The sequence below is a fragment of the Echinops telfairi genome, unplaced genomic scaffold (genome assembly GCF_000313985.2).
Source record: "Echinops telfairi isolate 266 unplaced genomic scaffold, ASM31398v2 ScPeMD7_24;HRSCAF=84, whole genome shotgun sequence".
NCBI lineage: Eukaryota > Metazoa > Chordata > Mammalia > Afrosoricida > Tenrecidae > Echinops > Echinops telfairi.
The window spans coordinates 7,146,462-7,164,532 of NW_022103921.1; the positions used below are offsets into that span (position 1 = coordinate 7,146,462).

Here is an 18,071-nt window from a genome sequence, read left to right on the forward strand (position 1 = left end):
TTCTCATTAAGTCCCATTTGTCGATTTCCAGTTCACCCGCGTGTGTACCCATCCCTATTGCAGTGAGCCTATGGGTTCCCTGGGCCAGTGCTCTGAGGTTAAAGTCTGTAATCCACTTTGAGCTTATTCTTGTGCATGGGGTGAGGTAAACATCCTGTTTCATCTTTCTACATGTGGCTATCCACTGTTTCCAGCACCACTTGTTAAAAAGGGAATCTGCTTCCCACTTGATAGTTTTGGGGCCCTTATCAAAGATCAGTTGTCTATATGCTGATGGTTTTATTCTTTTCTTGTTTTATAATGACTCTTTGCTTTCTTCATGAATGATGTTCTTGATGACCTCCCACAGCTAGCAGGTCTTCTGTCACTAGTGTTCAATGTGTTAAGTCTCTTTTTCAGATGTTCTCAAAATTCAGGTGGCATAGGTTCAAGGTCGTATTTTGGCTCTCCTGAGTTACTTTCTCGTGGCCTGGTTTTAGCTGCTGATATTGAGCTGCTCTGTCATCTCTTCCGACAGATAGACTTAATTTGAGTTTTGTATATTTCTTCTAGAGAAGCCCATGTGTTTAGCGGCTTTTTGTGGTGTTGGGAAAAGGTATTTTTATGGACAAGTTGTTGGTTTTGCAAAATTCTATCATACAATCTCCAGCTTTGTTTCTATCACCAAGATGATATTTTCTGCGTACCGTTCCTGCCTCTTTGTTTCCAGCGTTTACACTCCAGTCACCCATAATTATGAATGCCTCTTCATTGCATATTTGATCAAATTCTGATTGAAGTCATTGGTAGAATTCTTCCATTTCTTTATCTCTAACTTGTGTGGTTGGTGAATAGATTTGAATAATAGTTGTATTGATTGGGTTTCCTTGAGGACAGATACAGTCCTATCACAGAGACCCGTGTACTTCATGATTGACTTTGCAATGCCCTTTTTGACAATGAATGTCACGCTATTCCTCCTGATTTTGTAATTCTTGGCATAGTAAATCATAGTATTTTCTGAAATTGAAAATGGCCAATAACAGACCATTTCAGCTCACTAATGCCTAGGATATCAATTTGTATACATTTAATGAATCTCATTTCACTTTTAAAACTTCCAAATTTTCTGCATTCACACTTCCCCCATTCCAAGTACTGATTATCAGCATATTTTTCAGCTGCTTTCCTTCCCTTGAGTCATGCCCCATCAGCAAATAAAGATCCTGTAGGCTCCACTCCCATAGACGTTACCCAACTCATGTCACCATGGTCGATGCCACCGAGACAGCAGCTTCTCTTCAGTCACCTTTTGAGAGCCCTTGGACCCCAGGGGCTCACCCTCCAGCAGTATCTCCACGGGTGTTCTGCTTCTCTCCTTTAGGCCTGCAGTATCTGGCAGTGTTTAAAGCTGTGCACAAGATTTTCAAGGGCTCCTTCCTTCAAATTTGGGAGCCAAGCCCTTTTCCCTTATCTGTTCTTAACCTGGAAGCTCTGCTGAAACCTGTTCAGTTTGGATGACTGCTGCTATTTGAAATACCAGTTAGATATCTTCTTGCATCGCAGCAAAACACAAGCCACTATAGTAGGACAAACTGACAGACAAGAAAAGATCAAGGTGAACTTCAGGAAAGACTCTGAAACTTGCTTTGAATTGTAGACTAACTAAAGCAAATGGATGAAATGGTGAAGTTAAAGAGCGAAATAGAAAACTTCAAAAGGCAACTTGAGACGACAAAGTAAAATATTGTGATGAAATGTGCAAAAAGCTAGAGTTAGAAAGCCAAAAAGAAAGAACGTTTTCAGCATATCTTAAACAGAGAAATCAAGAAGAAAATTCACAGCTTGTGTTGTAATATTGAAAGAATTTATGGGCAAAGTCAGCAGTTCAAAACTACTAGCCAGTCCTCGAGAGAAAGATGAGTTTACACTCCTGTAAATAGTTAGCGTCTCAGAAACACACAGGGGAGAGTTCTACTCTGCCCTACAGCGTCACTATGAGTCAGCATCAATTGCATGACAGTGAGTTTTTTGTTTTATGAGCAAAATAATGAAGCAGGAAGCATCAAAAGAAGATGGAAAGAATTCACAGTCACTGGACCAAAAATAACTAGTTGAGATTCAACCATTTTAGGTAATAGCATGTGAACAATAACCAATGGTACTGAAGGAAGTCCAAGCTGCACTGAAAGCATTAGCCAAAACCAAGTCTCCAGGAATGGATGGAATACCAGTTGAAATGTTCCAACAAGCTGATGAAGCACTGCAAGCACTCCCTTGTCTATGGCAGGAAATTTGGAAGACAGCTACTTGGCCAACTGACTGGAAGAGATCTATATTTGCATCAATTCCAAAAAAAAGATGACCCAGTAAAATGCTCAAATGACAGAATAGTATTCTTATCACATGCAAGCCAATATTTGTTGCAGCAGTATATTAGTTGCTGCCCGTTGTTCAGGCCAGATCTGGAAGAGGATGTGGGACAAGGGCTGTCATTGCTGATGTCAAATGGATTTTGGCTGAGAGCAGAGAATACCAGAAGCATGTTTACTCTTGTTTTCTTGACTATGTATATGCATTCGACTGTGTGGATCATAACAAACTATGGGTAGTCTTGAGAAGAATGGGAATCTCAGAAGAGTTTATTGTGCTCATGTGGAATGTGTACATGAATCAAGAGGCAGTTGTGAGAACAGAACAAGGAAATACTGCACGATTTAAAATCAGGAAAGGTTGTGTCAGGGTTGTATCCTTTCACCACACTTATTCAGTCTTGGGCAAATCTTCAGAAAAGCTGTGTTATATGAAGAAGAATGTGTCCTCAGGATTGGAGGAAGCGATATGCAGATTACACAACTTGCTTGCTGAATGGGAGGAGAAATTGAAGCACTTGCTGATGAAGATCAAGGTTGAAGCTTTCAATATGGATAACAACTCAATATAAGGAAGACCAAATCCTCACAACTGGACTAATAGGTAGCATCATAATGAACAGAGAAAAGGTTGAAGTTGTCAAAGATGTTGTCTTCCTTGGGTCCACAATCAATGCCTATGGAAGCAGCACTCAGGAGATTAAAAGATGTACTGCACTGGTAAATCTGATGCACAAAACCTCTTTAAGTGTTGAAAAGCAAAAGGCGTCACTTTGAGGATTCAGGTGCTCCTGAGCCACATCATCGTATTTTCATTTGCCTCAGGCATGTGGAAGTTGGACATCGAATAAAGAAAACCAAAGAAGAATCAATGCATTTAAATTATGGTGCTGGGGAAGAATACTGAAAGTACTATGAATTGCTAAAAGGACAAACTTACCAATCTGTCTTGGAAGAAGTACAGCCAGAATGCTTCTTAGAGGCCAGTGTGAAGAGACTTTGTCTTATATACTTTGGACATGTTAACAGGAAACACCAGTCGCTGGAAAAGGACGTCTTGATTGGTAAAGTAGAGGGGCAACCAAAAAGAGGAAGTCCCTTGACAAGATGGGTTGACACCATGGCTACAAAGATGGGTTCAAGCACAGGATGGTGGGGACCAGGCAAGTGTTTCCTTCTGTTGTGCTTAGGGTCTCTAAGAGTTGGAACCAACGTGGTGGCACCTACCAACAACAACAATAACCAGCAGTGTTTTAGGGTTCTAATCTCTTCACATCCTGGCCAGTATTTGTTGTTTTTTTGAACTTTGTTTTTAATTCGGGTTGGTATGGGGTTGATAATATCTCATTGTTTTGATTTGCATCTCCTAAATGGCTAATGAGTGTTAGCATTTCTTCATGTGTTTGTTGGCTGACTGCATATATATCCTTTTGGTGAAGTGTCTGTTCATGTCCTTTGCTCATTTTTAAATTGGATTATTTATCTTATTGCTGTTGGGATCCTGAAGTTATTATTTTTATTTTAGCGATTAGTCCGTTGTCCAATATGCCATTGCCAACATTTCCTTTTTATTAATTTGGTGAAATCTTTGGGTTGCCTTTTTATTAATTTGGTGAAATTTCTTTATGATTCTTAAGTGTATTAATTTTTTTGGAGTCCTCAGCCACCTAGTTCTTCTTCTGCTGGACATAGTATATTTAAGTCATGTAGTAGGACCCCTGATTTTGTCCTTGTTTTTATTTTTGATGGACATTGTAGTTCTAGGTTTTACATTTTGTCTTTGATCTGTCATGAGTGTGTTTTGTATACAGTAAGAAACATATGGGTCCTTTTTCAGTTTTCTGCAAATGGATATCCAGTATTATGAGCTCCTTTTGCTAACGAAATCGCCTCTTCCCATTATTAACATATTTCATCCCTTTGTTAAAAATCAGCTGGAAATCTGCAGATGGATAGATGTGCTTGTTTCTCAGTTATTCTATTGGTCTGTGTGTCTGGTGTGGTACCAGTACTTGACTTGTGACTTCTGTGACTTGTGAGGCCTCCTACTTTGTTCTTCTCCTTTAGTAATGCTTTGCTTATATGGGCCTCTGTTCTTTTACACATGAACTTGGTGATTACCCTTTTCATCTTTTAAAGAATTATGTTGGAATCTGGATTGGTATTATATTACGTACGTATGTATGTAGGTGGCTTGGGGTAATATTGATATGTTCACAGTGTTCAGTTTTCCTGTTCGTAAGTATGGTATATTCTTTCATTTGTGTCGGTTTCTGTATTGTTTTGTAGTTTTCTTTGTACAGGTCTTCTGTTTTTCCTGGTTAGGTCTTTTGGGTGGTTATTGTGTATGATGTTGCTTTCCTTATTTTCTTTTCAGAGTTATCTTCGTTTAGAATCTCTCTAAATTTCAAATGGTGATCTTGTACCCTGCCACATTCCTGAATCTTCCAATTAGTTCTAGTGATTTTTTTTTTTTTTTTTGCTGAAGCTTTGGAATTCTATGTAGTATTATATCACCTGCAAGTGGAGTTTTATTTCTTATTTTCTATTTTGGACGCTTTTAATGTACCATTCTTGCATTATTGCTCTAGTTAAGACTTTCAGCACAGTGTTGAGTAGAAATAGTGATAAAAGCATCCTTATCTGGTTCTAATTCACAAGGGAATTCTTTCAGTCGCTCTCCATTGTTACTAATATTGGCTATTTATTTTGTATGCCTTTTAATTATGTTGAAATTTTATATTCTTACTTTGCTGAGAGTTTTAAAATTCAGGATTGGATTTTGTTTAATTCCTTTGCTGTGTCAATTGGTATAATTTTCTTCTTTTCCTTGGTTTTACTGATAAGGTGGATTTCGTTGATAGTTTTTCTAATGTTGAATATGTAGTATGAATCACACTTGGCCATGATGTATTATTATTTTATTTGAAATGTCATTGGGGTTTACTGGCTAGGATTTTATTGAAAATTTTAATTTTGTTGAAATGTTTATGTGAGATATTTTCTTTTTTAGTCATGTCTTTACCTGATTTTTAAAACCAAATTTCATTTAAGCCTATAAGCACTCCTCAAACTTAACTCTGCACACACGGACTCATACAGGAGAGAGGCCTTATGTATGTAAGGATTATGGGAAAGCCTTTAGGTGTCCTTCATCCCTGGTTGTACACAAAAGAACACATAGTGAAAGGAAGCCTCGGGTATGTGAAGAATGGGAAAGCCTTAGTCAAGCCAGTATGTGTAGAGCATTTAGAAGCCACGTTGCATAGGTACTTTGAGTGTAAGCAATGTGGGAAAGCCATTAGTCATTTTTCACATCCTCACTCATTGAAACTCAAGACTCAGTGCTACTGTGTGTCAAAAGTAGGATTGTTCATCCCTGTTGTTATTTCTGATAGTGTGTGTAAAGAACAAATACTGTCTGTAAGAGAAAACAAAGGCCGATTTGAAGAAGAGGTACTGTAATTAAAGCCACCATGTGTCTACGGGAGAAACTAATGTTTGATTGTGCATTATGTGGGGGCATTTACATTTTAGATCAACTCTGCATTTAACAGTTCAAACCACTCATTATCCTCCTCCACGGTTCCATCCCAACCTCCCTCCTCTGATTTTTCTTTTCCCTCTTGTGGACCTATCGTATATACTCGTTTATAAGCCGAGTTTTTCAGCACATTTTTATGGAGTTTTTTGGTAAAATTAGGTGCCTCGGCTGATATTCGGGTTGGCTTATACTCGAGTATATACGAACGTCCCACCTTTCACCCAAGTCAATTACTGTCAACCTTTCAGTCCACTGCTTCATCTTCTCACCCTTCCCCTTTCCTGCTTGAGACCTCCGGAGTCTATTCCCTTTGGTATGCAAGTGCTTGTCTTGGTTTTTGCCCTTATAGTAGTAGTTTCATACAATATTTGTGTCGTACTGTGATTGACTAACTTCACTCAGCATGATGTTCTCGAGGTCATCCATGTCATTTAGGTGTTTTATGGTTTCATCATTATATTGTAGTGATACATAGTACTCTTTTTTTTACTTAATTGAATCTTTTTTTTAATAAATAATAATTTTTATTGGGGACCCTCACAGTTCTTTTTTTTTTTTTTTTAGGGGAGAGCGCGAACCCAGTTCTTATAACAATCCATGCATTAATTGTATCAAGCATGCTTGTACATATGTTGCCTTCATCATTTTCAAAATATTTTCTTTCTGAGTTCTTGGTATCAGCTCCTCTTTTTTCCCTCCCTGCCTCAGCTTCCCACCCTCATGGACCTCTGATAAATTATTATTTTCATATCATACACTGCCCTCTGTCTCCGTTCATTCACATTATTGTTGTTTGACCCCTGGGCAGGGGGCGGTTATACATCATTGTAGTCAGTTTCCCGTTTCTCCCCTTTCTCCCCTCACTTTCCCCCTACCCTCATGGCATCACTACTCCCATTGCTGTTCCCGAGGGGGTCTATCTGTCCTGGATTCCAGGTGTCAAGAGTTTTTATCTCTACCAGTGTACATGCTCTGGTCTAGCCAGATTTGTAAGGTAGAACTGAGGTCATGATAGTGGGGGGATGGAAGGAGTATTAAAGAAATAGAGGAGTGTTGTGTGTTCCATTGGTGCTGTGTTGCACCGTGGCTGACTCGTCTCTTCCTCCTTGTGACCCTTCTGTGAGGGAATGTCCAATTATCTACAGATGGGTTTTGGGTGTCCACTCCAACCCCCTTCATTTGCATCTATATATTAATTTGTTTTGGATCTTCTGATACCTAATACCTTATCCTCTCTACGACCCGTAATCACACAGGCTGGTGGGTTTCTTCCATGTGGGCTTTGTTGCTTCCCTGATAGATGGCCGCTTATTTAGTTTCAAGCCTTTAGGACCAAAACGATATATCTTTTAATAGCCTGGTGCCATCAGCTTAGTTTACCACATTTGCTTATGCACCCATTTTCACTTTAGCGATTGTGTGGGGAAGATGAGCATGATAGAATGCCAAGTTATTAGAGCAAAGTGTTCTTGCATTGAGGGAGTACTTGAGTAGAGAGAGACCCAATGCCTGTTCATGCATAGTAATCTATTGTGTGTATTTACTTTATCCATTTCTCTACTATTGGGCATTTGGGCTGTTTCCAACTTCTGGCTATTGTGAACAGTGATGTGTGAATGTGGGAGTGCATATATCTGTTTGTGTTATGGCTCTGTTTTAAGTTAGATACCCAGTTGAGATATTGCTGGATTGTATGGAGATGTTATTCCCTGTTTGATATAGCACCATATTGTTTTCCACGGTGCTTGAATATATTTAAAGACTCATCAGCACTGTATGAGAGTTCCCAAATCTCCCCACCTTCTCCCCCTGCAAAAAATTTTTTTGTTTTTTTAAATTGGGTTCTCATTGTCTGTGTGACATGTCACATCATTTCAATTTTTTTAAAAACCCTTTTATTTGGGACTCGTACAACTCTTATCACAATCCATACATGCATCCATTGTGTCAAGCACATTTGTACATTTGTTGCCATCATCATTCTCAAAACATTTGCTTTCTGCTTGAGCCCTTGGTATCAGCTCCTCATTTTCATCATTTCAATTTATATCTCCTGGATAACTAATAATAATGAGCATTTTTGTGTTTGTTAGCCATTGGAAGCCTTTTTTTTAAAGTCATTTTTAGTGAACTGTCTGTTCATGTCTTTTACCTACTTTAATAGTATTATAATTTTTTTTCTTATTGAGATATTGCAGTTGTCTGTCTTTTAGGGATTAGTTCCTTGTCTGTTGTTTCATTGCTAAAGATTTTCCCCCAGATTGTGAGTTCTGTTTTTGCTGTCTTATATTTAGTCGGTCCCCGTCAAATTTTGTGGTCTGTGTGTGCTTCCTTTATTATATTTGATAGCATGCTTATGCTCTGAAGTAGGAACCTTAATTTTCCCCCCTAATTTCTCATTAATGATTTTTATATTTTGAGGATTTACATTTAGGTTTTTAGTCCATCTTGAATTTGTTTTTATACGTGGGGTGAAGTATGGGCCCTGTTCTGCAGATGGAGATCCAATTTTTCCAGCACCATTTGTTTAAGATACTATCTCTTTCAAGATGTTTTTTGGGCTTTGGTTGAAGATCGGTTGCCTACAGGGAGAAGGCAAGTATTGAGCAGGGGTATGTAACAAGAAATAATTGTTCTTGGATTGAGGCTAAAGTTAAGGGGTTTTCACAATCCATCTGCTTGTCCACAGGTATGAATGACTCTGATTTAATTTGGTAATCATATTGTGACAAAAAACAAAACCAACAACAATAACAATAAAAACAAAGAAACGAAAAAGAAAAACATGTCAATCATCTCCCTGGGGTATAAGGCAGTTGCATTGATAACATGAATAATTTATCCATTGGCATAGAATTTAGGCTACTGTTGATATGAAGTTTATTGGAGTATTATCCAACTACAAGCTACAATCCAAGAGTTGTTGCTTTGTATGGATTAATATCTTAATTGATTGAACTTGGTTTACATTGATCATGTGAGTTGGTGCTCTGGGAAAATTTCCTGTACCATTTCTTACAAGGGCCGATCCTTGCCTAACAGATTAATACTTGTCAATGATGCAAGGGAAGAATTGAGGTATTTAATATATGGTGGTTCCAGGTCCCCTTTCATCAGACACTCACTAATTCAGGGGTCCCAACAAAGGTCCAGAGACCACCATTTCCACAGTCTTGGGATGACCACCATTTGTTTCCTCTCTTCTCTAGGTATTTCAGTTCTAAGACCAAGAGTTCAGGTAGTTTTGAGATAGAGCCCCTTTTGTTCAGCCTGGCTTCTATGTTGAGTCCTTCTGGTGTGGCCCTTGGGGGATGCCATGTTCCCTGTAAGGTCAGCATCTAAGGTCATCATAGGGCTTATTCCATGCCATGGTTCACCAAAGGTTGGGTTGAGACATATCAGGTTCATTCTCCTTAGTTTCCATACAATTATTGTTCAGCATTCCTTCCAAATGTGAGATTGGTCCTCCCCATTAACCCACCATACCCACTACGAGAATATCAGTGCCTCTTCTGAAATGTATATGCGCTCCTCCCCTGTCTTCATGTGATTTTCCAGGAAGGTTGTCCTTTCATTCCTGTCGTGCCTGTTGATTTGTTGCAGACTTGTTTCAGTGTTGCCTGGTATCAAGTAGATGGCCTCCTCCCTTTTCCCACTCTTGAAGGAGTGATCCTAGCGCCGATGTGAAGGCTTCTCTTTTGAGGTGGTTCTTATGAAGTGCATATAAGGGGGCGTGATATATGGTTCATGGCCGATTGGCAGACTTTCTACCCCTTTGGGAATTGGCTTCAAAGTTTAATTGCTATATTTCTCCTTGTAGTAGCAGACTCATGCAATATTTGTCCTTTTGTGATTGACTACCTTCACACATTGGGCTGTGACCCACGTGGTCAGCAATTCAAAATCACCAGCAGCCCCGAAGGAGAAAGACTGGGCTTCTATTCCAGTAAACAGCTACAGTCTCAGAAACCCACAGGGTGTCCCTATGAATCAGAATTGACTTGATGGCTGTGAGTTTTGGGAACTTTACTCAGCATAATGGTTACCAGGTACTTCTCTGTCATGTGGCGTTTTATGCTTTCAGCCCTGTTTTTTAGGGATGCATAGTATTCCGTTGTATGTATGTATCTTATTTTCTTTATCAGTTCTTCCACTGTTGGGCATTTGGACTGCTTCCAGTTTTTTGCTATTGTGAACTGTTCTGTAAACATGGGAGAGTGTGGGGTACCATCCTCTACAATTGAACATGTCCAAGGTGCAGTTGTGTAATTGAGGGGTAAAATTAAAGAGACATCAGACCAGATAAAGCATGCAAGTGCTCACCTCTCGGACCATCATGCCTTCAGGAGCCAGATCCACATAGAGACAGAGAATATATGTCACTCTTTCCTGATGGTGGGGGTGACCAAGTGGGGGTGGGGGAATGAGGTCTTTACTTTGTTAATGAACCAGGTGTGTATTAGCTGCCACCCCAGATGTTTAAAAGGAGAAAAGAATCCTTCGAATGAGCTATACCTCAGGGAAAGGTGGGTTAGTTTTAACCATGGTGGACTGGCACTCCCTGGGCTTGTGTGAAGAATTGGTCTATTCATGATTTATTCCTGCGCCAGGCTGCCCTGTACAGTTATCCACAGAGGTTCACTGTTTTGGGATACTGTGGGTCATTCAAGGGTCTTTTTAAGATATGTTACAGATCAACAAAAATAGAAATTTTTGAAAGGTACATTTTATTAATATTTTATATTGGGAAGCTATACTTGTCTATATCTTCTAAAGGAAAGGAGGGGATTGAAAAAAAGGCTAAAGCTGCTCAAGCCACTCTTGGATACTGCCACTGCTCTCCCAGCTCGTTGTTCAAATTAATTGAAGCAATGGTTCCCAAACTTTAGGGTTTGACTTGCACAGAATTATTTGTTTGGGGGTGGGGAGTCAAATGTTTCATTTGTTTCAAAGTATGTAACAAACATCTAAAATGTTTTTACTGACTTTTCTGAAAGAAAATATTTACTTGGCATTGTAAATATTTATGTTTTTATAAGTAGTTAATGCTATTGAATGTAAATGCAAATATTGTGGGGGTTTTGTGCTTGAAAGAGTAACAAGTTAAAATATAGTATTTATAATTTTAACCTTAAACATCTATTTGGTTTCTAGGAACTCTGCCAGTGCCGGCCTGGAGAAGGAAATTGTTCCTGTTGTAAAGAGTGCATGCTTTGTCTGGGTACACTTTGGGATGAGTGTTGTGATTGTGTCGGTAAGTTACATCCAATCTCGCTTTTAAATTTTTTAAATTAGGGTTTAGGTGAAGCTGTTCAGAACTCATAAAAATATAAATAAAACAAAGTTTATATGCATTTTGTTTCAACTCATCCGTTTCAATCTCTTCAGTGTACCCTTAATTATCCCACTTTCCATTTCCTGTTTCCATTCCTCTTTTCCAACCCTCTGTCCTTGGGTAGATGCTGCACTTTTGATCTTAAATGGCTGATTATTATAACACCGGGGTGAGTTCGGTTCCAGACCCTGAGGGGAAAGTAAAGCCTGCAGTCTTGGGTATGCTACTAGCCTGTGTCTGGCTAGTAAGCCTGCTTTCTCCATTCCTTCTCTTGTTTTCACGCTCTGTTGAGGACCTTCTAATGTGTTCCTTTGCACCATTTAGTTATTTGATCTCAGGTGTGGAGACCAGTGTTTGATTGATCCATTAGTCTTAACCAATACATTTTCTTGATATTTCTCAGAGAATGTTCCTTTGTGAGGGACTTTAAAGAATATCTAGAAATGTATTTTTATGAGTATTGGCAAATATGTGTGTAAGAATTAGTAGATATATAGAATATGATTGCATTTGTTTCTACTCAATAACTAAAAGAAAGAACAAAACCAAACCTCAGTTCCTTGCCAGCAAGTCGATTCTAGTTTTCAGCCCAACGTCAACACCCCATTCCACCAGGGCTCTTATTTTGCACTAAAGTAAGGCGGAATAATAATCATATGCACCTGTTTTGATATGCCTACAAATTTGACTTTAAGACACATTTTGCAATGAATTTCATGCATAACCTTGAGGAGTGCCTGTACTGACTTAGCATAGTGTTACCCACAGCTACTGAACTTTGGGCTACATTAGAATTTTAATAATAGTGTCTAGAATTGAGAAGGGGAGAAATCTGCTCTGATTTTTTTCTCTAGTTAAATTATACCCTGAGGTATTATTATTTGTGACATCTCACCTTGAATTAATTACAAAGCTAATTGCAAAGCAATGAAATTTAACATAAAGTCATTGGAAACCATCAAAACAACCATGAAAGTATTTGATCTAAAATGAATAGGCAAGTTGTAAAGATAGATATTGTTTTGTTTTAGTTGGGCCTTATTTTGTTGAAAATGACTTAAAAGCTTACTTATTTTGTTGGAAATGATTTTTAAGATACTGGTTCCTTGGGATCTTCATGTGTCTTGGCATACATCTTCTACCATCTCGAAAGAAATTGACTCAAGATATATCCTTGCATTCCATATGTAGCATTGTATAAGGGTTATCAACAATCATTTAGAGCAGGGGTCCTCAAACCACGGCCCGCGGGCCACATGCCGCCCACTGAGGACATTTATCCGGGCCGCCGGGTGTTTTTGCCCCATTTTGTTTTTTATTTCAAAATAAGATATATATGCAGTGTGCATAGGAATTTGTTCATAGTTTTTTTTTAAAAAAACTATAGTCCGGCCCTCCAGCAGGTTTCAGGGACAGTGAACTGGCCCCCTATTTACAAAGTTTGAGGACCCCTGCTTTAGAGGAAGCAACTTCACAAAAGATGTGTAGAGTTCTTTTAAGTATCACCAATGTCACCCACCAAGATCTACTTTCCTTCCCCTACAATTATTTGTCTTTTTTCATCACTTGAACAGAAGAGGACTGCTTTTTTTTCTGATCTCCTCTTGTGTAGATAATTTTCTTACTTTCATATCATTAACAACTTTGATAACTTCATCATTCACTATAACCCCAGAATTCAAGAGTTCCTGGGACTGTGGCTACAGCAGTTGCTCTTATGATGTACATAATTGTTGTATTTTCAGCAGGTGTGTTAGGCCAGATTGACTAGAGAAACAAATCCAGAGACACTCATATATGTGTAAGAAAGAGCTTTATATCCACAGTAATAATACATATCAAGAAAGATCCTAGCCCAATCCAACTCAAGTCCCTAAGTCCAATACTAGTTTATAAGTCCCTCTACCTACTCACACAACCATATGCAAAGATGTAGAATACAGGAAGATCACAGGCCAGTGGATACAAAGTCATGTAGATCCAATGGTAGTGGACACATCTCCAGGGTTCTGGCAGCAGCCAGGGCCAACCAACAGGAAGGTGAGGCAGTGAGGCTGGGGGGCGAAGGGGAGCAGAGAAGGTTCCTAGAGCCCTCCTTATGAGAAGGCCACACCCACAAGGAGGCACCGTCAGGCTTTGACCTGATTGATAGGTTGAATACCAAAATCCCACTCCATTTTCTGTTCAGTCGTGTGGATTTTTCATTATGTTCCGTAGTGTATTCGGGGCTTCTGTCCCTTTGTCATACTTTGGTGACTTGTGTGTTCCTGTGATGCTGGAGCTCTGTCACTGGCATGCCAAGCACCAGCAGAGTCACCCAGAATGAGCAGGTTTCAGCTGCGCTTCCAGCCTATGAACAGACAACAGACAAGTACTTGATTCCCTACTTTGGAGGAAGAAGCCGCTGAAAACCTTATGCATAGCTTCTTTGCATTGTTAGATACTGAAAGCCTAAACAAAGGAAACAGAACCTTGTTGGGAATAGTCCCTGAGGATGGGCCCCTCAGGTCTCAGGGCACTGGAAACGTGACTGAAGAGGAGCTGATTTCTTAGGGAAGAGCTGACCATCGGGACATGAGTCAGGCAAAGATTGTGGAAGTGGAGCCTTGGGATCTTTATTTGTGCTGATGGGGCACGATTCAAGGTAAGGAGAAACAGCTGAAAGAAACTTCTAATGATAGGGGCTTGGAATGTGCAAAGTATGAGTTTAGGAAAATTGGAAATGGTCAAAAATGAAGTGGAACACATACAATTCATAGGGATTAGTGGGGTGAAATGGACTGGCATTGGACATTTTGAATCGGAAAAATCATATGATTTACCATGCTGGGAATAACACAAGGAGAATAACACAATCAGGAGGCATTCACTGTTAGAAATTATCTTGCTAAATCCATCATGAAGTACAATGCTGTCTATGATTGAATGATATCTATTCACCTTCAAGGGAATCCAATCAATACAACAATTGTTCAAATTTATGCACCAACCACAAAAGCTAGTGAGGAAGAAATTAATTCTGCCAAAGAATTCAGTCTGAAATTGATCAAACATGCGATCAAGATGCATTGATAATTATTGGTGATTGAAATACAAAAGTTGGAATCAGAGGAAGGAAGAGTAGGTAGAATATATGAATTTGGTGATAGAAATGAAGCTGGAGCTAGTATGATAGAATTTTTCAAAACCAACAACAGTTCATAGCACATGCTTTTTAAAACAACACAAAAGGGGACTACACACATGAATTTTTCCACATGAAATATACAGAAATCAAATTGACTAGATGTGTGGGGAAAAAAGATGGAGAAGCTCAATATCAACAGTAAAACAAGACCAAAGGCTGACTGTGGAACAGACCATCAATTGCTCATTTGTAAGTTGAGGTAAAAGCACAAGAAAATGAAAACAAGTCCACAAGAAGCAAAATAAGAACTTGAATCAAAATATGGACCTGAATTTAGAGAACGTATGAGGAGCAGATTTGACTCATTGGACACTAATGACAGAAGACCCAATGAGCTGTTGAAAGATATCAAGACCATCATTCATGACGAAAGCATAAAAAGGTCATTAAAAAGTAGGAAAGAAAGAAAAGATAAAAGTGGATGTCAGAAGCAACTCTGAAACTTGCTGTTAATCGTAGAGTAGCTAAAGCAAATAGAAGAAAGGATGACGTCAAAAAGTTGAATATAAAATCTCAAAGGGCAGTTTGAGAAGACAAAGCCAAATATTATAATGAAAGGTGCAAAGACCCAGAATTTGCAAACAGAGGGAAGAACACTTAAAGTGAAAAACTCTGGGCAAAATACTGAATGATGCAGGAAGCATCAGCAGTAGTTAGAAAGACTACACAGTACTGTAGCAAAAAGAACTGGTTGACATTCAGCCATTTCCAGAGGTAGAATATGAGCTAGAACCAATGGTTCTGAAGGAAGACGTTCAAACTGCACTGAATGCATTAGCCAAAAACAAGGCTCCAGGGATTGATGGAATATCCACTGAAATGACTCAACAAGCTGAAGAAGCCCCGGAAGCACTTACTCTTCTATGCCAGGAAAATTGCAAGACAGTTACTTGACCAAGGGACTGGAAGAGATCTATATTTGTGCCCATTCCCAAGAAAAATGACCCAACAATTCTCAAACTATAGTACAAAATAATTGACATCGCACGCAAGTAAATGTTTGCTGAAGATCATCCAACAACGGTTGCAGCAGTAAATTGACAGGGAACTGCCAGAAGTGCAGGGCAGACTCGGAAGAGGACATGGGACAAGGGCTCTCATTACTGATGTCGGGTGGACCTTGGTTCAAAGCAGAGAATGTCAGAAAGATGTTTACTTGTGTTTCATTGACTATGCAGTTATTGGATTGTATGAACCATAAACTGTTAATAACCTTGAGGGAAAATTCCAGAACACTGTAGTAATGAGGAACTTGTACATGGATCAAGAGGCAGTCGTATGAACAGAACAAGGGAATGCTGCATGGTTTTAAATCAGGAAAGATGTGTGTCAGGGTTGTATCCTCTCCCCATACTTATTTAATCTGTATGCTGAGCAGATTATCAGAGAAGCTGAATTATATGAAGAATAATGTTGCATCAGGATTGAAGGAAAGCTTATTAATAACCTGTGATAAGCAGATGACACAATCTTGCTTGCTGAAAGCGAAGAGGAATTGAATTACTTGTTGATGAAGATCAAAAATTGTAGCCTTCAGTTTGGATTGCAACTAAAGTTAAGGAGGACCAAAATCTTCACAACTGGTCCAATAAGTAACATCATGATAAATAGAGAAAAGGTTGAAGTTGTCAAAGATTTTGTCTCCCTTGGATCCACAATCAGCGCTCATGGAAGCAGCAGTGAAGAGAGGTAAATCTGACGCACAGGACTCCTTTAGAGTATTGAAGAGCAAAGATGCTATTTTGAGAGCTAAGGTGTGTCTGCCCCAAGCCATGGTATTCTCCATTGCCTAATAGGCTTGTGAAAATTGGACATTGAATAAGGAAGATCAAAGAAGAATTGATGCATTTGAATTGTGGTGGTGGAGAGGAATTTTGAAAGTCCCAAGGGCTGCTAAAAGGACAAACTGATCCGGATTGATAGTAAGGCCAGAGTGCTCCTCAGGGGCAAGGATGGCAAGACTTCATCTTACATACTGAGTTAGTTTATTATGCCAACCTGGCTGATAAACATGTGGGGTTAATTGAAAGGCGGAGGGATAAATGGCTCAGTGAGCCTCGCCTTTCTACTTCTCGGGTCTCTTGATTTGTGATGGTCACAACAGGGTGCAGCTGCCTTAACAGTTCCCTGCTTCAGCTGGCAAGGCTGACTTCCTGCAAGACATCCCCAAGGAGAAGCCACATGGACCTACCCCGATGCAGCCCTGGGTGCTGGAGCACCCGTGTAGAAACCCCTGCCGGCACTGAGATGTTTACACGTTCACTGACTCGGCTTTCCTCCTGCAGTCAGCATTGTTGTGTCTGTTTTGTGAGATGGAGGAAGACTTTGTGGACTGGTGTTGGATATATGGGTTAATGGGTTAATGTTTGGGCAGCACTGGGTTGGGATGTTTTCTTGATGCGCACTTAACCTTTATAAAACTCTCTCTTATACATGAGTTGCTGTGGATTTGTTTCTCTAAAGTATCCAGACGAATACACATACTTTGGACATGTCAGAAGAGATCAGTCCCTGAAGGAGGACATCATGGTAAAGTGGAGGGGCAGCGAATGAGAGGAAGGCCTTAAACGAGATGGACTTACACAGTGACTACATCAGTGAGCTCAGGGATAGGAACAATTAAAGAGCATGGCACAGGTCTGTTTCATTCTGCTGTGTGTAGGGTTGCTATGGGTTGGAGCCAACTCAGTGGCACTTAACAATAGCATTAGGGCTCTTAAGTCTGTGCCTGTTTTCTAACAGATGATCTTTATGGTTCTGAGATTTATATTTAGGTCTTTAATCCATCTTGAGTTTGTTTTTGTGCATAGTGTCAAGTATGGATTCGGTTTCATTCTTTTGATTGTGGAGATCCAATTTTTCCAACACCATTTATTAAAAAGTCTCTTTCTCCCTCACATAATATGTTTTAGTCTTTTATCAAAAATCAGGTAGGTGCTTGGTTGTTTTTTCTGGGTTCTCAATTCTAATCCATTGCTGTACAAATCTATGGTTGTACCAATACCAAGCTATCTTGATTACTATGGCTGTATAAGAGGTTTTGAAGTTGGGGAGTGAAAGGCCTCCTCCTTTGTTTTTGTTTTTTGTTGTTGTTGTTTTATAATAAATCATTTTATTGGGGGCTCTTACAGCTCTTATAACAATCGAGACATCAATTGTATCAAGCACATTTGCACGTGTCATCATCGTTTTCTTGTTTATTTATTTATTTAATTGTTTTGTCGGGGGCTCATACAATTCTTATCAGAATCCATACATACATCAAATGTATATGTATAAAGAAAATTTGTACATTCATTACCCTCATCATTCTTAAAACATTTGCTCTCCACGTAAGCCCCTGGTATCGCTCATTTTTCCCTCTCCCTCCCTGCTCCCCTCTCCCTCATGAACCCTCGATAATTTATAAATTATTTTGTCATATCTTACACTGTCCGATGTCTCCCTTCAACCACTTTTCTGTTGTCCATCCCCCAAGGAGGAGGTTATATGTAGAGCCTTGTAATCGGTTCCCCTTCCCTCCACCCTCCCGGTATTGCCACTCTCACCACTGGTCCTGAAGGGATGATCTGTCCTGGATTCCCTGTGTTTCTGGTTCCTATCTGTACTAGTGTACATCCTCTGGTCTAGCCGGATTTGTAAGGTAAAATTGGG

The 18,071-nt window shown here is 39.4% G+C and overlaps 1 protein-coding gene across 1 annotated transcript in view; it reads left to right on the forward strand.

Annotated features, from left to right (window-relative positions):
* Nucleotides 1-18,071, forward strand: part of TWSG1 (twisted gastrulation BMP signaling modulator 1) — a 50,491-nt gene that overhangs the window by 18,545 nt on the left and 13,875 nt on the right. Inside the window, exon 3 of the mRNA XM_004714066.2 lies at nt 11,050-11,149. Within this exon, the coding sequence (XP_004714123.1) occupies nt 11,050-11,149 (100 nt within the window). The remainder of the gene's footprint in view (nt 1-11,049; nt 11,150-18,071) is intronic.